This window comes from Branchiostoma belcheri, unplaced genomic scaffold (genome assembly GCF_001625305.1).
Source record: "Branchiostoma belcheri isolate BF01 breed outbred unplaced genomic scaffold, Haploidv18h27 scaffold33, whole genome shotgun sequence".
Lineage (NCBI taxonomy): Eukaryota > Metazoa > Chordata > Leptocardii > Amphioxiformes > Branchiostomatidae > Branchiostoma > Branchiostoma belcheri.
Genome location: NW_017803943.1, coordinates 483 through 22,644, shown reverse-complemented (window position 1 = coordinate 22,644; position 22,162 = coordinate 483). Strand labels below are relative to the sequence as shown.

The 22,162-nt window shown below is 40.1% G+C and overlaps 1 protein-coding gene across 1 annotated transcript in view; it reads right to left on the bottom strand.

Annotated features, from left to right (window-relative positions):
• Positions 1 to 21,747, bottom strand: part of LOC109475111 (nuclear receptor corepressor 1-like) — a gene marked incomplete at its 5' end in the record, with an annotated part of 30,559 nt that extends 8,812 nt beyond the window's left edge. The window contains 21 exons of the mRNA XM_019775649.1: positions 24 to 379; positions 769 to 808; positions 1,825 to 1,995; positions 2,404 to 2,626; positions 3,114 to 3,299; positions 3,810 to 3,932; positions 4,335 to 4,525; positions 5,958 to 6,080; positions 6,595 to 6,710; positions 7,747 to 7,924; positions 8,272 to 8,386; positions 8,730 to 8,840; positions 8,970 to 9,024; positions 9,354 to 9,532; positions 10,096 to 10,186; positions 10,860 to 10,880; positions 12,199 to 12,279; positions 13,368 to 13,452; positions 14,305 to 14,371; positions 14,773 to 14,829; positions 21,558 to 21,747. Of these exons, the coding sequence (XP_019631208.1) occupies positions 24 to 379; positions 769 to 808; positions 1,825 to 1,995; positions 2,404 to 2,626; positions 3,114 to 3,299; positions 3,810 to 3,932; positions 4,335 to 4,525; positions 5,958 to 6,080; positions 6,595 to 6,710; positions 7,747 to 7,924; positions 8,272 to 8,386; positions 8,730 to 8,840; positions 8,970 to 9,024; positions 9,354 to 9,532; positions 10,096 to 10,186; positions 10,860 to 10,880; positions 12,199 to 12,279; positions 13,368 to 13,452; positions 14,305 to 14,371; positions 14,773 to 14,829; positions 21,558 to 21,747 (2,759 nt within the window). The remainder of the gene's footprint in view (positions 1 to 23; positions 380 to 768; positions 809 to 1,824; positions 1,996 to 2,403; positions 2,627 to 3,113; positions 3,300 to 3,809; positions 3,933 to 4,334; positions 4,526 to 5,957; positions 6,081 to 6,594; positions 6,711 to 7,746; positions 7,925 to 8,271; positions 8,387 to 8,729; positions 8,841 to 8,969; positions 9,025 to 9,353; positions 9,533 to 10,095; positions 10,187 to 10,859; positions 10,881 to 12,198; positions 12,280 to 13,367; positions 13,453 to 14,304; positions 14,372 to 14,772; positions 14,830 to 21,557) is intronic.
• Positions 21,748 to 22,162: the final 415 nt, after the last annotated feature.

The window sequence follows — 22,162 nt, the reverse complement described above, 5'->3', positions numbered from 1 at the left end:
AAGTGTGGTACTAAGTATGGTACCTGTGTGGTACATGGGGTGCTGAGACTGCGGTGACATCTGTGGCCCCTTGCCTTTTGGCGAGGACGATTTCGATATGAGAGGCGGCGGCGGGGGCAAGCCAGGCTTGCTCTGCACCGGCATGGACGACTGGTGCGGGAGACCCTCTGTCACCGGGACCAGACCGTGGGGGGCGAGCCGCCCGACTCTCGGGGACGCGGACGCGGTGGCTCGTTCCTTCTCGTGCTCGTGGCCCTCGCTCCTCTGCCCCATGACCACGCCGATGCGTGTGTCGATGGTGAGAGGGCTGGTGACCGGGATGTGGGCGGCGCGCGACGGTGGCGTGATGGGAGATCGCTGCACATGAGGCGAGCTGGACCTGTATGAATAATAGAAATGTTGTTATAAATTTTAATACAAATTCAGGGCTCGAAATACTGGGTGCATATGTGCACCTTAGTGCACCCAAAATTGGAGCTGAACACCCAATTTTTTCCTGTGGGTGCACTGGTGCTCCTAAATATTTTTGTAGGTATTTTAATTTGTACTTTTTTTTTTGATTTTGTATTTTTTATCCTAACTTTTTGTATGTAATGCTGTTTGATGTTGACAAGTTTTCTTTGATAGTAGTTAGAAGTGGATGTAAATAGTAGATAATAATATGATGTTTGTATTATATGGGTACCATGACAGGACTCCAGGAAGAGTAGTGGTGTGTTATAGGTCACTAATTGGAGATTCCTTAAATAAATAAATAAACATAATGACCTTGGACGGTCCCGCCCCTCCCGGGTTTCCGCGAACCCCGTCAGCGTGACATTGTGCCCGCGTAGAGCCTGGCTGGGGATGCCCATGTTCTGTTCTATGGCAGCGTCGATGAAGGACTTGACCGTTGTGGTGCTGGTTGTGACCGTCTGCTCCTGAGACCTGTCCATGCGTGGGTACATCAGGAGGCTCTCCTGCGCTCCTGTCACTATCAGCTGTGGCATACCTGAAGGAAAACAGTCACAGCTTTTAGTTGATTTCGAAATTATTCTTGGAAGTGTCGATGAAGGTTAGACATCCAGGTAATACGATATGCCAAAAAACAGTTACTCAAGCAACTGGATATGATTTTGAAAACGTCAGACGTTTCAGCTAGTATCCACTAGCTTTCGTCAGTGACTGAGAGACCAGAGGGGAGGACAGCCCCGAGGACAGACAACACTTAAGCTCCTGTCCTGTATAACAGGAGCTTTCAGACTAATTTGCATCATCTTGTCTTGACTTGTCTGACTTTTGTTCCTTTTTCGACTTCCAAAAATTTGTCTTCACTTTATTTGCATATCAATCAACAGGTTGTGTATATAAACCTGCTTTCCCCTCTGGTCTCTCAGTCACTGACGAAAGCTAGTGGATACTAGCTGAAACGTCTGACGTTTTCAAAATCATATCCAGTTGCTTGAGTGACTGTTTTTTGGCATATTCTTGGAAGTGGTCCAACCAATTGCAATAAAGATGTTATTTACACTTTTGTTCGTAGATTTTCATAATTGGTTTACACAAAGTCATCTTGTTTTCGTTATTTTCACAATCCATCTTGTATTTCTTAATGTATTGCTGCTCCTTTCAAAGTAGTGTTTTTACATTAAAAATTTTGTTTCATGACAATTCATCCATAGCTTCTTGAGCTCCATAACTTGGAGTACCTTGGAGTACCTTGCCAACTCACACACACACAAACACACCACACACACACATTTTCTTTCTTTGGCAGTTTCATACATACAAACAAATGCTACCAAAAACATATTTAACATTCTAACGAAGATAAAAGCCTACCAGGGATCTGTGCATGCCTTGCCACCATCTGTTGCAGCGATGGCCGACTATGCGGTCCTGTGACCATCGTGCTGGGCGGGGGGATAAAGGATGCTGGGAAGGTTGCCGCGATGCCTGAAGGCGGGACCGTCTTCCCAGCAGACACCACACCGGCCACTCTCTCTCCAACACTCCCTGCAGGTATTAAGATAAAGTCCCATTGACTCATTGTATTCTCATTATTCAATTGGTTACATTCTATCTACTGTTATAAGTTTGCATCTTCGTTATGAGTAAGAATCCGTTTTTATCCATATTGCGTTACTTAATAATTATTTCTTCCTATCTAATAATAATTATTCCTTTCTAATAATATTCATTCCTATCTAATAATATTTATTCATATCTAATAATAATCTTTATTATGTGTTGCTAATATCACTAACTATTTATCCATTTTTATCATAATGTTTAATGTATCATACATGTGTATCATTGATGTCTTTTTTTTAAGATCTTGGACAGGCCATAATTGGTTTTTATCTTCTTTTATTATGTTATGTTATGTTCTTCAATCACATGCGAATAAACAAACAAACAAACCAGAATTGCTGGTGGAGATGATGGGTTTGACGTCAGCCGTGCTCACAGGTGCGGCAGAAGTTTTGCCCAAGCTGCCGCCGCTGTGTTGAGGGACGCCCTCTCCCTCCCCCCCACCCTCGTCTGCACTACATGTCGCACTGCTGTCGTTGTCTTCTTCCTTTATCTCCACAACAGGAACTGGCGGCGGCGGTGCCTTCACTTCAGCCGGCTTGTCCTTCTCAACCTGTGGAAAAAATCAAATTACAATGTATCTAAGCATTAAGACAATAATTATACAGCACAAAACTACGGAATAGTTTCTACAAACTACGAGTTAAAAAAATGGAGCAATCAACATTAATATATCAGCACTGTAATCTTAGTCCAGGAGGATAATCATTTTATAAATGAATGAAAAATCAATTTATAGCAGTAGAATGTAAACAAGAAGAGAGACACAATGTATACTTAATATTATATTAGACATGTACAAACTAATGCCAATTCCTGCAGCTTATACATGTATGCAAATAGCTTGACAAGCCCTGCAAAATGCTCTATGACTTACATTTCCATCATTACAAAACCAAATTGAAGAAGACAAGTCAACATGCTAGAATGCGTTCTTCATGATTGTGCAGATACAATATGCTCGTATCTTGTTTTTTGTGACCTGTAATTAGTCCTAACCAATTGGGCAAATATGTACAACACAGGCATTGACCCCTTACCTTAACTTGTGGAAGAGGCTCCTGTGGTAAGGTGACGGTTGTTGCGGTAACCTTTTTCTCCCCCGGCTCCTCCCTGGCTACGGTTGCCTTCACCTCCAGTTTGGGCTTGCCTGACTCAGCTGACTGCTTGTTGGGGTCATCACGGCCGTCTTCCGAGGCACTCTCCGTGTCAGAACTGTCCTCCTCCTGTTAAACACACACACAGTTCAGATATCTTCTGTTTACATGGAGAAGGTTTGCTGGTTTGACATCTGAGGTTTGCACTCCTTGTAGTTCATAATATTGTATGTATTATGTACCATTACTAGTGAAGGTTAGGTGCAGGTAGACGTCAGAAATATCTATTATAATAGTAAATGACTTCAATTTTACCACAATACCAGGTCCTGTATTTTTGTGTATATCTGCACTCGTCTGGTCTTATTTTGAGACAAGATACAAGATGACTTTATTCGTTTTCGCAGTGTGTATAATACTGAATTAATATCGAATTTACATATACAAAAATGTAATGTCCTTGATTACATAAAAAACAGTTGCAATGGCTCAACTATTGTCGTTTTGGACCTAAAGATTCACACACATTCACACACACACGCACGCACGCATGCACGCGCACACACGCACACGCATGCACACACACACAAACACCTTTGAAACTATTCTCTATAAAATTGTAAGAGTAGAGGTTGGCACCTCATTGTCCTGTGTGTTGTCCTCATCACTAGAAGATTCAGACTCAGCCTCGTTTTCTGACTCAGCAGTAAGAGTGGACGCTGCACTCTCAGCAGAAATGGAGATGTCACGCTCCCTTTGAGCCTGGGAAAAAAAGAGAAAAAAATAATTTCTTTGGTTCTCAGTAATAAAAATTAAATCTCAAACAAGAGCCTAGGATAAAACCAGACGGTGGGGAGGAAAACGTTTTGACAGTTACTCTCCTCTTAACATCATGCAACAAACCAAAACCTCATGTATATATATACAGGACCTTACTACGTGAATAAAAGTTAGACATCCAGGTAATGAGATACACAAGTCAGAACACAGTTACTCAAGCAACTTACTGGATAGATTTTGAAAACTGTCTCACGTTTCAGGTACAGTACAAATGTAGCATCCACTCACTTTTCATCAGTCACTACTTTTTGGCAAAAAGGAGTGAAAAACAGTTATAATTTCCTTGTGTATCTCATGTCTAAGCTTCATCAACGTAAATCATACCTTGTTCCGTTTGTACTCCATGACGAGTGTCTCCAGACTAAACTTGCGCTTGTAGTTGAAGTAGAAGTTCTTGCACTGCGCCGGCGTCTTGGTCATCACCATCTCCGAGATGGCCTCCCAGTCCCGCCCGTGTTCTCGCAGACCGCGTTTCGCAACCTCCATTTCATCCTCCGTCCAACGGGAGGTCTCCACTGTTGGGTGGGGAAAAGTTCTGATTTGTAACTGTTAAGCAGATTATCCAAAATATCCTGATCTCTACTTACCTTGTTTATTGTACAAAAAAGGTACATGTACATTACATGCATGCCTTGTGACTGTACATTTCAACATAGAAGTGCCACTAAATAAAAGTTAACTGTATTTAAGTTCTGTCCTTATTAGCTAGCTACATGCAAGCACAGTGTATCATGCACAACTTCACAATAATATTACAACATCACAATATTATACTTCTTACACAATGACTGTTTCAAAAGCATCCAACATTTAACCATTTTACTACTATGGGGCCTTCCATGCACTATAATAGTGTATAACATGACAGTAGGTTAAGGCATGAGGGTTAGACAAGGGAGGACAAGGGTTAGACAACATCCATAGAAGAGTACAACAGGTTCACCACAGTCAGTTGCCTTATGCTCAATTGTGCAGTTTTGCAATCATTTCATTTCGAAGTCAAACCAGCTTCTTTCATTTCAGCAACTTGATTTGATTTCAAGCCTGCATTCATTATGACACAATCATGTTTTGGCAATGCTTTGCAATGAGTTCAACTTCAAGCTCAGTTGCGCAGTAATGCAATCATCTTGTTTCAATCTCAAGCCAGTATCTGTCAACAGTTTGATTTCAAGGCAGCATTCTTGATGATATATGGCTTATAAACTTTTTGTGCTGTAAGAATTAACGAAAGCTTGTCATGCCAAGAACACAAGAAGTTAGACAGAAAAGCTCTTGATATTGAATATAATGTAACATTATAAAACTAACGACCAGCAGAAGCTATATGAGCTACAGATGCTTAGAAAATGATTCTACTTTGTAGGAGATGAAAAACATACTGTACCACTCACATGCAGCCTAGCGAAGTTTCATTTTAACTTCATGCACTTAAAATGTCCAAAGTAAAAACCATTCAAACAATGGCAATAAAAACTAAGATAATATTAATATTTATTAATATGAACTCAATGTTGACAACGGTATTCCTTTTTTTCACAATTTTCCACTTAATGTTGCACAGAATTTTTTTAGGGATTTTCAATATGGAATGTCTCTTTTTTTGGATTTTGAAAGTATCTTTCTTATATTATGTTGAAATATCTTGAAAATGGAAAAATTTTGTGGGAAATGCCTTTTTTAGTGCAGCGTCCCTAACTGTGCTACTATCTTTTATAATATGAACTAAATGTTAAGTGTCAATAGATTTTCCTTTTTCATAAATTTCCAACTTTGTAGGGAATTCAGGTTATAAATGAACCAACCATGGCATTTAGAAATGTCTTTTTTGCTTGGTCTGATTTTCGAGCATTCTGAAAAACCAACCTTGATGTTTGAAAACGTTTTTTTTTTTTGGTCTTATATTTTTTAGCGCAGCGTCCCTAACTGTGGGTGGAACCTGTGTACCTTGCTCAGACGCACTTGGAGCCTCCTTTGTGTCCTCGTCGCCTGTGCCCGGTTCCCCGCCCAGGCGGCGCGCGATCCGGTTAAAACACGTGGCACAGCATTTACTGATCTCTTCTGTCAGGCCTGGAGGGGAACAATAATGTTTATGTTAAAAAATAATAATCAATATGTGACAAGAGAATCTTCCTGGGTTGACAAAGAGAGTATGTCTCGAAAGCTCCCCAAAGTAGCTAATACATTGTAACTCATATTAACTGAGTGTGTTGTCTGTTCAAAAATATTTGTCACAAATAATGCTGTCTGCATGACAACTGACAATCCTTTCCTCTGCATACAATGTTGCACTGGTGCTCTGGTAACTTGCAAAATTCCCTACATCAGACATATTTCACCTGCACCACAGTTCATTTGCCAGTCATCAAAATTTTATATGTTAAAAGAATGTATGTTCCAAAGCATGGCTTTTGATTTTACAAATAAAGTTCTCTGCTGTTTTCAATAATGCTATTTTGAAGAATGCAAGACAGTTTTGGCCATTTTACCATGAATCAGTACAGATTATGTGCTCTGAAACAAATAACTACGCCATCGATAACATTCTGTTTAGAAAGACAAAGATAAGAACTCTTAGTCTTACCGAACTCCTGCATGACTGGTTCTTTCTGCTCTGCTGGCAGCTCGTTGAGTTTAGTTGGAAGTGTTTTCAGTCTCTTCACCTTCCTCTTGGGAGTCTTACAGGTGGGAACTGGGCAGCTGGGGAGACAGGCAGGGAGGGCAGGGTTGGACAAGTTTTCAAAAATCCACTTGCCTTATCAGGCAAGTACATGGTCATTTCCACTTGCCCGAACCAACTTTTTACTTGCCCAAAATACGACACATTTCTATGCATTTTACTAGCAGAAAGAGTTTATAATGTTGGATGCTTTATTTATCAAAATTGTTTAAAACTTGGTTGAAATACTGCTGGGGCTAAAACTTTGCATCCAAAAAATGTACTTGCCCAATCGGGCAAGTACTGGGGGATATTTACTTGCCCGAACAGTGCTTTTACTTGCCCTGGGCAAGTGGGCAATGAGACTTGTCCAACCCTGGAGGGACTACAGTCAGAACTGGACTAGTCACTACAGGAACACAGGACCACTGTACTGTATGTACTGCACCCTGCGTAAGCCCAGACAACTGAGATTCAAATCCATAAACTTAAAATCTGGATTACTAACTCTATTCTTACTGGAGTACTCACTGATGTAGCTCAACAGAAAAACAAAGTGACATGCAGATGTTGACAGGGTCACATATACACAGTACTGTTCTGTACTGCACCCTACCTAAGCTCATACCAAATACTAGTCCAACATTAGAACCCTCCGATCTACATGTACATGTAGATAGCTACTGCAATTAATGATGCCCAACAGCAAAAAAAACAAAAAACAACTGTTACAGTGACATACAGACACTTGACAGGACCACATGTACTTTTTTGTATGTACCGCACCCTACCTAAGCTCATACCAGAGACTACAATGTACATGACTTTTGTACAATGTACATGTAGTCCAAGAGTAGAACCCATAACCATTCAATCTCCAACTGTTACAGAATAACAAGACAGTGACATACATATAGACATCTGACAGGACTACGTGTACTATTCTAACTTCTATATCTACCATACACTACGTAAGCCCACCACCTTTGGAACAGCAAAAAACAACAGTGACATACAGACATCTGACAGGACCACATGTACTGTTGTGTATGTACCGCGCCCTACCTAAGCTCATACCGTTTGCGCACGGAGCGACAACGGCACTTGCTGCAGATGCGGTGCGCCGGGCGCATGTCCTCCTCCGTCAGACCGTAGAACTCTGCCAGGTTCCGCGTGATCGGACGCGTCTCGCTGTAGTTGTCGATAATCTCGCCGCAGATGACGCACTTGGTGACTGAACCATCATCAGGCACGTCTGGGGGACAAATGGAGGAAAAAATTTGTTTCTCTGCCCTGTTGTAGCATCAGAAATTCAGATTGGTATTTCTTATACTACAGCAATCAAAAATACTAGATGCAAGCTAAAAGCCCTGAAATTCATTTTTGAGAAGAGGTATACTTTTCCTAAAAATTTAGATGGCAATGTACGGAAAACATTTTGGGTGCACAACATAAGGTGCGCAACAGTAGAATAGCAGCATAATGTTTCTACAAACCTTACTGCTTCAATCTCTTCAAAACTTGATATTCAATTATCTATCTAGCTTCTACTCATATACATGTAAGAAGACAAGAAGACATAAGAACAGTTGTAGTGTTTACCATTGGAGGTGGCACGTTCTGGTCTCTCCCTCTCTTCATCTTCAGCTGAATCATCATCATCATCCTTGTCCCTACTTTTCTCATCCTGGTCCATATCTTTGTCTTCTCTGTGAAGCTGGAAAGACAAAAATATTCTCAGTTAAAATTTGGTCTATTTTCATATTACGATAAATGTTTTTGTGAAGGTTCAACAGTCAGTAGTTGGATAAGACATTAATAATAATATAAACTGAGTAATTTTAACTTTCAAGACTGTACAAATATGTAAGTATTATAATATAGCAATCTATACAGGTACAAATGTATTATCTTTTATCCTGGTCATGCTATGGTCTTGATTTTTGGTTGGCACATGGCTTTTGACCTCAGGAAAACAGTGATACAGGCTTGTCCCCCTAGCGGTTAATCACTTAGAACTACAGGGGCATTTTTGTGAAAAAAATTTCAAACTGTATTACCTGTCCTTTCCCGAAGGGCCTCTTGCGCTTCAGGGCTTGTTTTCTCATCAGTTGTTTGTAGTTTTCATTCTTCTTGCTTTGATAGTAGTACAGCACACAGTCAGAGACACTCTGGAACAGAACAGAAAATTGGTCAGCAGTCCTACATGTAAGGATATACACTGATTTGATCATAACAGTCATGATCAGCGAGTGTACAAAAAACAGTTATGCAGACATGTGAAAGAAAACCTGACTAACCTTCCTGTCCAGATACGAGGCAATGAGAGCAAAGTTCTTGGGGTGTTGGATGAACCTGTTAGAGATGAGAGAGAGAGTACAGGATTCAAAATTCAAATTAAACTAAACCCACTGAACTAGCTATCAAGGTGTATCTTTCCTTTAAGATCCATTTCTAAACCTGTTAAGACTCCCTTTTCCTTTAAGAACTAGGTTTCCATCTCCTTAGAGCTCTTGCTTTTCCTTAAGTTAAAGACACTAAGTTACATGATCCTTCAACCCTATGTTTTTCCTTTTAAAAAGATCTGTTTCTCTGGCTGTTAAGACATTGTTTTCCCTTGTCTATCAGTGTTACTTCTCTTTAAAGGTCTTGCTTTTCCTAAAAGCTTTCTAGTTGTGCCTTACTTCTCCTTGAAGATCTGTTTCTCCTCCTCGGTCCATGTGTTGATGAGCTGTCGTTCCTTGTACTCCTTCATGGGGTCCTTGATCAGCCCGTTCTTGTTGATGAACTTGATTCTTCGCTGGTCCTCATCAAACATCATCGGAGGAACCACCGCCAACTGTCGCATCTGTCGCTCGTTGTTCTAAAAGCAATCAATCAATTAATCAATCAATCTATCAATCAATCAATTCATGTCTATTGACAGCCTATAAATGTTGAAGAAGTCAGCTTTCTGTTAGATACTGTAGAATGATGATATATTTGTAAAATACACATCAGCAAAACAAGGTGTTATATTTATAGTAGCTTGTACTACATGTAGCTGTCATGTTCTTGTACATTGTTGTTCTACAAACGTTAAAGAAGTCAATAATATCCTTCACAGTTAGATATTTTTAATGTATAAAAATTTTTTCACAGATTGAAAATTCTGGCTGTTCAGAAACTAATTGACCAATGCAGTGACACCTTCCCATGTGGAATTTGGTGGCTTTTCTTTGCCAAATGTTGTACTTGTGGTTTGGGAAAACTTGGAAGTGATTTCCTCATTCGAATCTGAACCAATTATAACCTCCTGCTCACTGGATTGTTCAAGGCACAGGTTTGGTGACTTTGGAGGATTTGAACCCAGGACCTCTTGGTTCTGAGCTGAATGCTCTGCCGTTATGTCACACTCACAGACTTGTAATAAAGAAATTTGCCCACCTCCTGCTCACTGAGACTGTCCATGATCTCAGCCATCTCAGCATCACTCCTGGCAACAGTCGCCGCGAAGCTGCTGCCCCGCGCTCCGGTCCTACAGACGGGAGGAAAACTTGTCTTTCCAGTCTGCCTTTAACCCTTAGCATACTAAATCAGCTGTCTGGCTAACTATTCTCTATTGGTGAAAGGGTTAGGCAGCAGGAAAAAGGTTAAAATTACAAGACTTCATTAAAAAAGGATTTTTAGATTATGTGGCTTCCTTTTAAATTAAAAGCAGTGAATCCACAGGACAGGGACCGTTGAGTATCCAAAAATTTGACAGGTCTGTCAAAGGTCTTACAGTGAGTGTTCAATGGTTTTCCGAGGTCTATGAGGTCTTTCTATGATCTCAATGGTCTTTCATTGGTCTCCAAGGTCTTCCTATGATCTCAATGGTGTTTCAAATGTCTCCATGGTCTTTCTATGATCTTTCAAGGATTTTGGATTGTACAATGGTTGCCTAACGGTCTCAATCCTGTGAAAACCTTGGTGCTTATATTTGATGCAGTGAGTTAGCTGCAGCATCACATGTCCAGGGCACAAAATATCAACCAGGTATCTGCACTTGCAGGCTAAATAATACACAAATTTTTCCCCCAATTTCGGGAATACAACTGTGCTCTTATAAGCAATTTTACTGTCATTTTACAAAAATACAAAGTGTATTTTGTGCCCTGCACACAGCCTAAACATAAGTGTTAAGTAAGGATAGGGAATAGAAATGTTACCTCCTTTCACCGTTCTTTGCACTGAAAGGAGAGAAAGATAGGAAGTCTGTAAACACACTGTAGACCACACAGTTCCTGACTGACTCATGGAATAACCAAACACACGGGATTGATGATTTTTTTACATCTGACATTTCAATGACCATCTGTCACCTTCTTCAGGGCAACAATGACTGGATCTGATTCATACTGCAGCTAGCTGTCACTGATGCAGTGTTACAAGTGAGGTCCAAAATGTAAAGAAAGTAGTCACAATGACATAATGTATGCAAATTAATTGACAAGCACAGTAAAACAAATTTCTGTTTCTCTACGTTTGGGGCTGAATTTGTAAAACTGCAGCAGAGACATCTGTGAATAGTTTCATCTGGTTGGTCACTGAGTAAAGAGACTCTTTTTACACAACCAAGTCTTTTATTCAGCCGACACACTGTGGAACACTGTGAACAGAATTGCCCTGAGGAAGGTGACAGACGGTCACTGAAACGTCAGCTGAATAAAACACTTGGTTGTGTAAAAAGAGCCTCATGGTATTTACTCTGCAACAGCGACACCTAGCTAAATCATAGTTGCCCTGAAGATGGTGACAGACCGTCACCAAAATGTCAGATGTAAAACCCACTGGTGGTTGAATAATGTACCCTCTTATACATGATCTAACCAGGCTTAAGGTACAGGTAGAAAGATTTCAGCAGGATTCTAAGGTACATGTAGGCAGCAGGATCCACAACAGTAATGCTCAACATCATGTATGATACGCAAGACAATGTAAAACAACATCCAACTGAGAAGCCATTCAATCTTAGCAGTCGAAAAATTGAAGTTGTTTCTTTGCTTTGGGGAAACGGCAGGTTCTGAGCTTTGTGGACACGGTTCTTCTAATATCATGTTTAATACATTTTGAAGTATATATAGTTCATGTCATGTAAAGCAAAATTGATGTCATTGTACACTTATATTGTACAGTACATGTCATGTAATATACAATTGAATCCATAGTAGTTTGAGAATGTGAACTCTCAATATTGTGATACAGTGATACAAATTCAGTTTACACAATTATTGAAGTCCTTACAAAATCATTCAAATGTCAAGACTAGTGTTCAGAAAAAGCAGGAACTAGAACAGTTCTGGTGCACCTTTGGTCATCAGTAGGTACATGTAACAGGGAAAAACCATGCCACAAAAACAGCTCCAGTTCAGTTCCTGCTGAAAGTTTCCCAATTTTCTTTGGCCTTACATCTGCAGAACCATGGAAATGCCATCATTGCTTCACAGATTTTTTTTGCACAATTTTTTCTTCCTTGTCTTGGCAAGCAAATACAGCATGTGGTAGTACCTTTGAACCTTGCTGCGAAAACTTGAGCGCTGATTCGTTGGTTGTTCCCAACTCACAGCATTCGGACATGGGGAATGCGCCCTACACAGGCGCAACAAGACCACATGATAGCTCACACACCATCGGCCAGGACTGCCAGGGCAAGTCTGGGCCACAACAACTCATTTTAAAGGTGCTCCGTCAAATAAAAAATTTATAATGTGTAGAAAAATTTTTCACACAAAAAAAAATTTTTGACAATTTTTCACAAAAAAAAAAAAAATTCGAAGATTTTTCACAAACATTTTTTGAAAATTTTTCAAAAAAATTTTTTAGAAAATTTTGAGAAAAATCTTGATTATTGGAATTTTTTGAAAAAAATCTTGGTTATTGGAAAATTTTAAGAAAAAATCTTAGCTCTCAGAAAATTTTGAGAAAAAGTCTTGGTTCTCCAACAAATTGTATCAAAGTACAAACTGACTGTTTACAGTTTCATTTTCGATTTTTTTTAAATCTGAGAACCAACAAATCAAATTGGTGTGGCCTTAATTTGTGAAGACACTGGGAATTCGGAAAATTTTGTGTCCTTAAGTCTAACATTCAAACTTGTTGCTGAATTTGTACGTTACCTGAATAAGCATGCTCACTTCAGAATCTACATGTGTGTAATATACCAAATCCCCAGTGTCTTTTCAAACACATCCGAAAATATACCAAAAATAGAAGCATGCTCTTTTAACAGACATGTGCATCTTTATCATATAAAATATATTCAGCAACAAGATAAAATATAAGACTTGGTTATAGAATTATCATATTTTCCAAATTTCCAGGGCCTTTGCACTTTTCCAGTGCCCAGTGTTTCCTGCAGTTCAAGCTACCATGCTTTGACCCTAGCACAATCATAAGAATACGGGCTTTACAAAATTTTGCAATAGATAACTTCATGATCCAATGACACATTTTAATAATTAGTTTTCACAAACGAGAGCATAAATAAATGGGCCTTGAGAATTTCAACAGCTAATGAGGAATTCTAAACAATCCTTATAGAAACTTAAAGGAAATTTCTTTTGCAAATCCTGGTAGGAGACATTAAACAATCACAGAATTTTTTTGCTATTTTCACTGTCCACATTTTTACTGACGTTTTTTTTTACTATTAGACATTAAAGTCTAGAAAATCTTACCTGGAGAATCGTTCCTGCTGCTCTCGTTGCTTGCGAATTTCTGGAAACATCTTCTCGTAAAATTCCCGCACTTTGGCGTCTTTTGCTCTGAAAAAACACAGCAAAAACCACTTCACTACTCTCTGCATTGTTTGACTTTGTGTATGATTGTTTTCTTGTACACACCACCTTCAATCGACAACAATGGCAATACAAGGTTATTGTTGAATTCTGATTTTTTTTTAACAATAGGCTGTGCTTTTCTTGCAACAATAATCTATGAAAATAGTCTTAAAACATACAAGGGTGCTTTGACTGCAGTTCTGCTACATAAGTATCAGAATGATGTAGCAAACTTATACAAGATGTAGCGAACTTACTTCCTTTTGTAGCCATTCTCGATCCTTTCCAGACGTTTCTCCCAGGCCTCGAACAGCTGATCGTATCGCTGACACAGGTAACGCTCCTGGTGAGACAGACATGGTCATCTTAAGGTTCTGTTAACACCTTTACAGCAACACCTTCTTACTCCTCAAGATACTGTAAGTTAATCATTTTTTTGCAGTTCTTTTACATTCCCCATTTTTGTAGCCACTTCTGTACCCCAAAATTTATCATTACCATGTACAAATACTTTGCTTTCTTTTTGCTGGACCTGCCGCCACCGTGAACATGTTTATTTTTTACGGCAAACATTAAGTGATTCAAAGTACTCCAAGGTCTACCACTACCGGTAGGTTCTCTTCCAACTCTATTACACGGTCCAAATGCCAGTCTCTAAGTCCTTCTATAGCAACAGCTTCTTTCCATTGACTGCAAAATTATAGAACTGACAAGTGTTTCCTTCCTGAAGACAACCCACAAGCCTTCAGATTCAGAGCCAGAATTCATCGCCATCTTCAAGCATAGTCTATACTTTTCACCAGCTTAGCTTAGTGCCCAGAAATGACAACCTTACCCTTAACTTCCTCATGTGGTGTCTTCTCTTGAAGTACAGAAGAAGCTTCTTCTTCATGGCTTGGTGCCTGCGGGAAGACATGGCATTTCTTATGAGAATACCCTGCACTTTTAAATGCAAATTGGCATAAGATATCTGCATGGACTACATATTTCAAAAGTGGGATATATTCTGAAATAAAAAGAAGTTGAAATAAAAAAATATCATTCTGATCAGTGCAAACAGAAGATACGTACGTTTTGATGTTGTCATGATAAACCTGTGTGTCTGATGGCTGGTTGTAGAGGGGCTGGGAAAGACAAGCAAAGATATTATCATTTTTGAACTTAATCAAAATTCCAGTGATACAGAGCTCGAATACACTTATCTCTGTGTGTGCTGCTTTATATTTGGCCTCTAATTTGTTTATTTCGCATAACAAGTAAACCACCTTTTAGGCGACAACAGACAGGGAAGCAAAAAACTTACCAGGTCAATCTTGGGACCAAGTCCTTCCAGAATCTTGTGAGCAGCCTCAGCTTTTTTCTGGAGAAAAAAGAAGAAAAATTATTTCATTCAAACAGAATACTAAATCAAGATTGTATTGGAATTTTCTTTTTTAAATACGAAGTTTGAAACATTTGTCTCAAAGCTTTTTAGAGGTAAACTTATTGAAATTCACTGAATTGTACAAGATTCTTGATGCTCTCAGGCGTTATGAGGTTTTTCGGGTTCATTTTCCTGTACTTAACTGTGTGATGCACTATGAACAGTTTAGTGGTAGAGCGGAACAAATCAACAAACCCAGCCTACCCTGTTCTCAGCATATATAATCTGCACGATGCTCTGGTGTCGAGGTTCCTTAGGTTCTGGCAGGGTGTCCACTTCCTCAGGTTCATCCGGCTTCGCTGCCTTCTCCTCAAGTTCTCCCTGAAACAGAAACATTGTTTCCGTAAACAGTTTCATCAGGTTGGTAAGACACTGAGTAAAGAGATTCTTTTCACACAACCAAGTTCGAAACGTCGGCAGAATAAAAGACTTGCTTGTGTAAAAGGAGTCTCTTTACTCAGCACCATTGTTTGTTTGTTTGAGCCTTTGTGTATTCATGAAATACTCAAATTGGCCTGCTGGTAGCTTTTTACTCAGGTTATGTGGGAAAAGATCAGGGTCAGGTAAAATCTTACAAGATGCAGGTTACATGATAATTGAAGTCGTATCGAAATCATAAACATATACACATATACATAATAGACTATAAATACATTCTTATACATACATAGTTTTACAACAGAAAAAAAACAACACATTGGCATATGCCATGTCTGTTCATTTTGGCCGTTTCACTGCATTCTTCATGCAGTCTCCTAAAATAGTCCACATCCAACTCTAGTACTACTTTTAAAAATTTTATTTTCAACCCAACTGTTTCTCCTAAAGTTTGCTACTTCATATTGCCATATCACGGACTCCAGCAACTGTGATGCATCACTAGTGTAGAGATCTCAAACAAACAAACACAAACAAACAAACAAACCTGTTTCTTCTGCAGTTTGCTACTTCGTATTATCATATCATGGACTCCAGCAACTGTGATGCATCCTTAGTGGAGATCTCAAATAAACAAACAAACACACAAACCCACCTGTTTTTTCTGCAGCTTGCTGATCTGCTGCTCCACCTTAGCGATCTCCCGGTCGACCCTGTCCATGGACTGGAGCAGCTCTTCTTTAGACAGTTTAGAAGGTGAGTCCTTCCCTCCCCCCTCTTCTACACAGGAGGGCTGGCGGGACGGGGACACAGCTTCAAGCTTAGGCACAAGCGCTGAGCCCTGGGGTAAATAAAAAAGGGGTTTTATTTGGCAAAGAAGGCTAAACATTTTGCCTGGTTACCAGACCTATTATAGCTCCAGAGTCCTCAGCTATTTGTGGAGAGGATGTAGGACTTGGGGGATGTATGTCTAGTACTACTACTACTACTACTACTACTACTACTACTACTACTACTAGTAACCAGGCTATTAAACATCCAGGTAGTACCATACGAAAGTTACAGCAGTTACTCAAGCAACTGGATGTTTCAAGACTACAGATTTCTTTCAGTCACTGATGAAAAGTAGAGGATGCTACCTGAAACTTCTTACCATTTTTAAGATCTATCCAGTTGCTTGAGTTCTGTAACTGTTATTTTGGCATGGGTTTCATTGATTGATTGATCTATGACCTGTTTTTTCATGTACAATGTAGCCCTGGACACATCTAAAATATGAGGACACAATCAATTTGACACAGCTGCATGTAAATGAGCCTGAACTTTTAGAAACATCTAGGTGTAATCTAAAAGGTATAAACAAGTATCTGATAGATCTAAAAGCTCAACATTTTTCTAAATTACTTTATGTTATATCATCTCTGTATTCCCTTGCAATTAGCCTTCAGGCATAGGTTTGCAAATGAATAGATAAGGAAAATACATGACATAGGCAAAGCCCTATGGCAGACAAAAAAACAAATCAGCACCCACCCTCCTGTGATTGGATGAGTACCCTATCTCAGACCCGGAAACATCAAATAAATCTATAGGCTAGACATTTTTTTAAAATCACTTTATGTTATATTATCTATGTACTCCCTATTTGCATAGGGTATGAGTTCGCAAATAGATTTGCAAAGCCCTATGGCAGACATAGAGTCAAAGAAAATCACATCAGCACCCACCCTCCTGTGATCGGATGAGTACCCAATCTCAGCGCCTGAGCTGATGGCGTGGGCGGTGCCGCGGGCAATGGGTCCCTCGTGGCCTTCCTGGGGCGCGAGCCGTGGGCGCTTGTGCTGCGGGGCCTCCGACAGCTCCGACTGGGCGTGGTGGCCCAGGTGGTAGGAGGCGTGGCCGCGTTCATACATGTGACGGGACTCTGGGAGCCTGAAACGGAGATAAAGACAAGAAATCAAACCCTGATGCAGTACCATAACAATCCTCTAGGAGGCTGGTCTTATCAAGACCTATTTCCATGCCAAATATCATTTCAATCCATCCACGACTTCTCAAGTTATGCTATTCACAGACTCACACACACAAACACAGACTCACACACAGCCACAAAAAGATAACTGTAAATTAGTAGATAACATTGCTAACCATGTTTTCATTTTGACCTTGTATACCACATACATGTATACAGACGTTTTTATTTGGTCTAAAACTAGCCATCAGGCTAAAAAAAGGGCATCTTATTATACACAGAATAAACTTCCTGGAGGTAAAAGAATTTGAAAAAATCAACACGACACCCTCCCCACCTGTCTCCGCTGGCTGGATGACCCTGGAACTCAGACAGTAGCGAGGGTCGGCGGCGCATCTGTCCCGGCGGCTGGCCCTGCTGCAGCGCGTAGTGTGGTGTGTAGTCCTGCGGGCGCGCCTGGGGTAACGCTCGGTACTCACTCACTGTGGGCAGCTCCTGTAGGATACAGGGATACGGAGGGTGTTACAACAATACAAGTACATGTAGGGCATTCTTTTTCATGTTTTATGTGTCTTGACAGAAATATTTTGCAGAGCGTAGTGAGCTGTGTAGTCCTGTGGGCGCTCCTGGGGTAACGCTCGGTACTCACTCACTGTGGGAAGCTCCTGTACAAAACAAAAATGTAGGGCACAGGGATGGGGACAACATGTACAACTGTGGGCACTCACTGTGGGCAGCTTCTGTAGCAAAACAAAAAACAAAAATGTAGGGCACAGGGATGGGGAAAGGTGTTACATGTACATGTTTTGTGTGTCTTGTATTAATGTAATATCTTGCAGGGCGTAGTGAGGGGTGTAGTCTTGAGGTTGAGCATGGGGTAACGCTCGGTACTCACTCACTGTGGGAAGCTCCTGTGGACATGTGTAGAAAGAGGTTTTTCATCATTGGGTGGGATGGTACTGACTCTCTACCTTGCACGCTAGGCCCAAAGTTAGCCTAACACTAGTTAGTAACAGAGGGGGACTGTGGTATAGTTTCCTTGGGAGCATAATGGCCCTGGAACTGATGAACTGGCCTGTATAGGCCCTGGAAACAGTCTGGCTCTCAGGCAAGCATGTTGGCCCTGGAGCTGAGGAGCTGGCCTGTGTGGACCCTGGAAACAGTCTAACACTCAGGCTATCCTTAGTTTTAGTTTTAGACAACATGCTCGTTGCTCATAGACAATCATCCATCTAGAATGTGTATTGTGGAAAGTGTATTGCAATTTGTAAGGGATGCTGAGATGGGTGCTTTGTGCTGTAAATAATGAACCCTTAAACACAAACACACACACATCCATCCAAAACAATACCTTCATACCGGAGGTAATGAAAACAAACCGAGCCAGGCACAGTGGGGAGTGTGTAGTTTACTACCCTGAAATGTTGTAATCCTCGCTGCAGACAGTGCCTTTAGGCGACAGGCTTTATCCAGCTGGGACAAGTTCAAGGACAGCCACACGTTCAAGTGATGAAGGACACGGTGTGATTTACCTTTTGTGAGCGTGATGTGTGTGCCTGTGCCTGTCTAAACAAAGCTGCTATCCACGTTTCTTGAACACATGCCAATTTTAAGCTTACAAAATAGAATTTCTGTATGGAGGATTGAAAAGTGTGTGTACTTTCAATTAAGTTCCCTATATTATAGCAATTGTGCCCTTGGGAAAGACACTTAATAACATATATTTGTAATTCTTTTCACTCCTCTTCCATGAAAAAAATAATTTAGTACCTCCCTATACAATAGCAATTGTGCCTTGGGGAAAGACACTTAACACCTAATTTTTTTTCACTCTACTCCCATGAAAACATAATTTAGTACCAAGCTTTAGCTAGTGACAACTTCTAAGAGGGTACAGTTGAACTTGAAGTCCATCTTGTATAGTTTGTACATACAAAACTGGGGTGTTTCTTCCTTAAAGTCCAAGGCAAATTTTTACCAGTTCCGAGGGATGCAGACAATAGACAAAACCATGTTTACATGTCCTTTACTTTTATCTAATGCTCATTTGTGTATTTATAGTTATACATGCAGTTGCCATCAATAAAACATCCTGTATAAAGTTCACAGAAGGCACAGAAAAGATGGCAACAGTCCAAGAAACGTGTCTGTCAGCAGCCTCAGTACACAAACCAGACTGGCAGGGTCACCAGGGTCAATGGCCTGCAGGGCTAAAAATTTTTCTTTTCTGCATACATAATGGTGCAGGTAACATTGAAAATTACAGAATTCATTTGCACCATTCAGAATTGAGAAAGTAGGCATCATACTAAAAACATTCAGAATCAGAATTTTCAGATTCATCATTGCTAAACGATTATATCTATTACACTTCTTAGGTGATAACATATTATTAACAGACAATACAGAAAACAAAAACCATACAGCCATTGTCAATGCACTGGTTTTGAAATCTAAAGGCAGCTTGTATTACTTACAGTACAAAACCTAAAGGCAGTCTACCGGTTATGCAAAACAAACAAAAACTGCGAAGGTCTCACCTGTCCATGGTGTGTTCTCTGCCCGTGCACTGCGTATACCCTGGATGCCATCCTCTGTAGTTACTGTTTGCTTCCTATTGTCACTAGCATTACGGAGGATGACACCCAGGCCAGAGCCTCATCGGAAGTGATTCTTTTTTTTTTTTAAATTAAAAAAAAATAATAAAAAGGCGAAAATCAATGCACCCTTGGATGTCATCCATAAAATTAAATCAGTGCGGCCTTCACTATACTAAATTAATACTAGAGTTCCCCGATCTCATACCTTCGCCAAATGACTGACAAATTATAGATTAGATTATTCCCCCCTGATTTAAGAAATAGGAACCTAATTTTCACGAATTATATCATTTTATCATAATCTCAACCAAAAGACAGTCTTATATAAACAAACAAGGCATTCTAGTATTTCCTAATAAATTATGCAAATGAGGTCCTGATTTGAATAAATTATGTTTAATGATGTTCACCTCAACTTAACTTTCAAATACCATAAGTATGAAATTACAGGCAGTTATCATTACATAATTATAAAATTTTCTCATTAATTATGCAAATTAAGTCATTATTAACATAATCAATATCTGCCTGTGTTTCTCTCGTTGTCAATTACCAATGTCACAAGCTTCAATTGTCTTATTATGGAATGCAGCTGATTTATAGAATTTCCCCATAAATTATGCAAATTACATCCATATTTGCATAATTGTCACATAATTATATTAAGCATCACGTAAGCTACCTACATACCANGTTCACCTCAACTTAACTTTCAAATACCATAAGTATGAAATTACAGGCAGTTATCATTACATAATTATAAAAATTTTCTCATTAATTATGCAAATTAAGTCATTATTAACATAATCAATATCTGCCTGTGTTTCTCTCGTTGTCAATTACCAATGTCACAAGCTTCAATTGTCTTATTATGGAATGCAGCTGATTTATAGAATTTCCCCATAAATTATGCAAATTACATCCATATTTGCATAATTGTCACATAATTATATTAAGCATCACGTAAGCTACCTACATACCAAAAATCACGACGATCCATCAACCGGTTATTGAGTTATCCTCTTTTGAATATTTTCAAGAATATATCCCTGCAGTTCCAGAGCAAGCCACTAGGGGGCCCAAACTCACGTCACTTCTTCCCTAGCACAAGAGCTACCTACCACCCAAATTTCATCACCATAACATGTCTAGATCATGAGATATCAAAACCGGAAGTTCAGCTGCAGTACCATAACAAGCCGCTAGGGGGTCCAAAATCTAATCATTTTGAGGTCTCATCAAGACCTACCCACCTACCAAGTATCAAGACAATCCATCAAGGCCTTCTCAAGTTATCGTGTTGACAGACAGACAGACAGACAGACAGACACACACACACACACACACATACACGAACGCCTCTGAAAACATAACCTTCTTGGCGAAGGTAATTAAGACTAACCTGTCCATGATGTGTTCTCTGCCCATGTACAGCATACACCGGAGTGGCGTACTGACTGGTGCCCAGGACAAACCGGTGTGAGTGGTTCAAAAACAGTTACAGTCTGGTCTTACTGTACAAAACTTAAGGCGGTTATGCGAACATTGTGAAGGCCTCACCTGTCCATGATGTGTTCTCTGTCCGTGTACTGCATACACCGGAGTGGCGTACTGACTGGTGCCCAGGACAAACCAGTATGAGTGGTTCAAAAACAGTCTGGTCTTACTGTACAAAACTTTGTTACACCCAAAGGCAAACATTGCGAAGGCCTCACCTGTCCATGGTGTGTTCTCTGTCCATGCACTGCGTACACCGGTGTGGCGTACTGACTGGTCCCCAGGACAAACCGGCCCTGGTCCGGCCCGTTCTGGTACGCCGGCTGTACGCGCACCGAGGAGGACGGGCTCGGCAGGCGGTGGCGCTTGAACGGCGGCGACCCCTCGTAAGGGGGGCCGTTCTGACCCCTGAGGGCAAAGGTCAAAGTGTATAAGTAGTTTTCTGAAGAGGTGTACAATAGATTAGAAGTTTTAAAATTAATATCTATCTTTGGATATTTCATGAACAGACTTCATAGACAGACGAAATATAGCATGATTTTCCAACTCTTCTACTTAAGTTAAAAAAACTTAATACATTTAGATGTTGAATGGTGGTGACCCCTTGTAAGGGACCCGAGGGCAAAGGTCAAAGTGTAAGTAGTAGTACATTGAAGATGTTTTAAGAGGAGACTTTGCAATTGTAAACATATGTAGAAAAACATAGCATGATTTTCCAACTCTTCTACTTTTAAAAGTTAATGCATTTAGCCCATCACACATCTACACGTAAAAGAACCCAACACACTTATCCATAAGAAAGTGGATATCCCAGTTTCCAAGG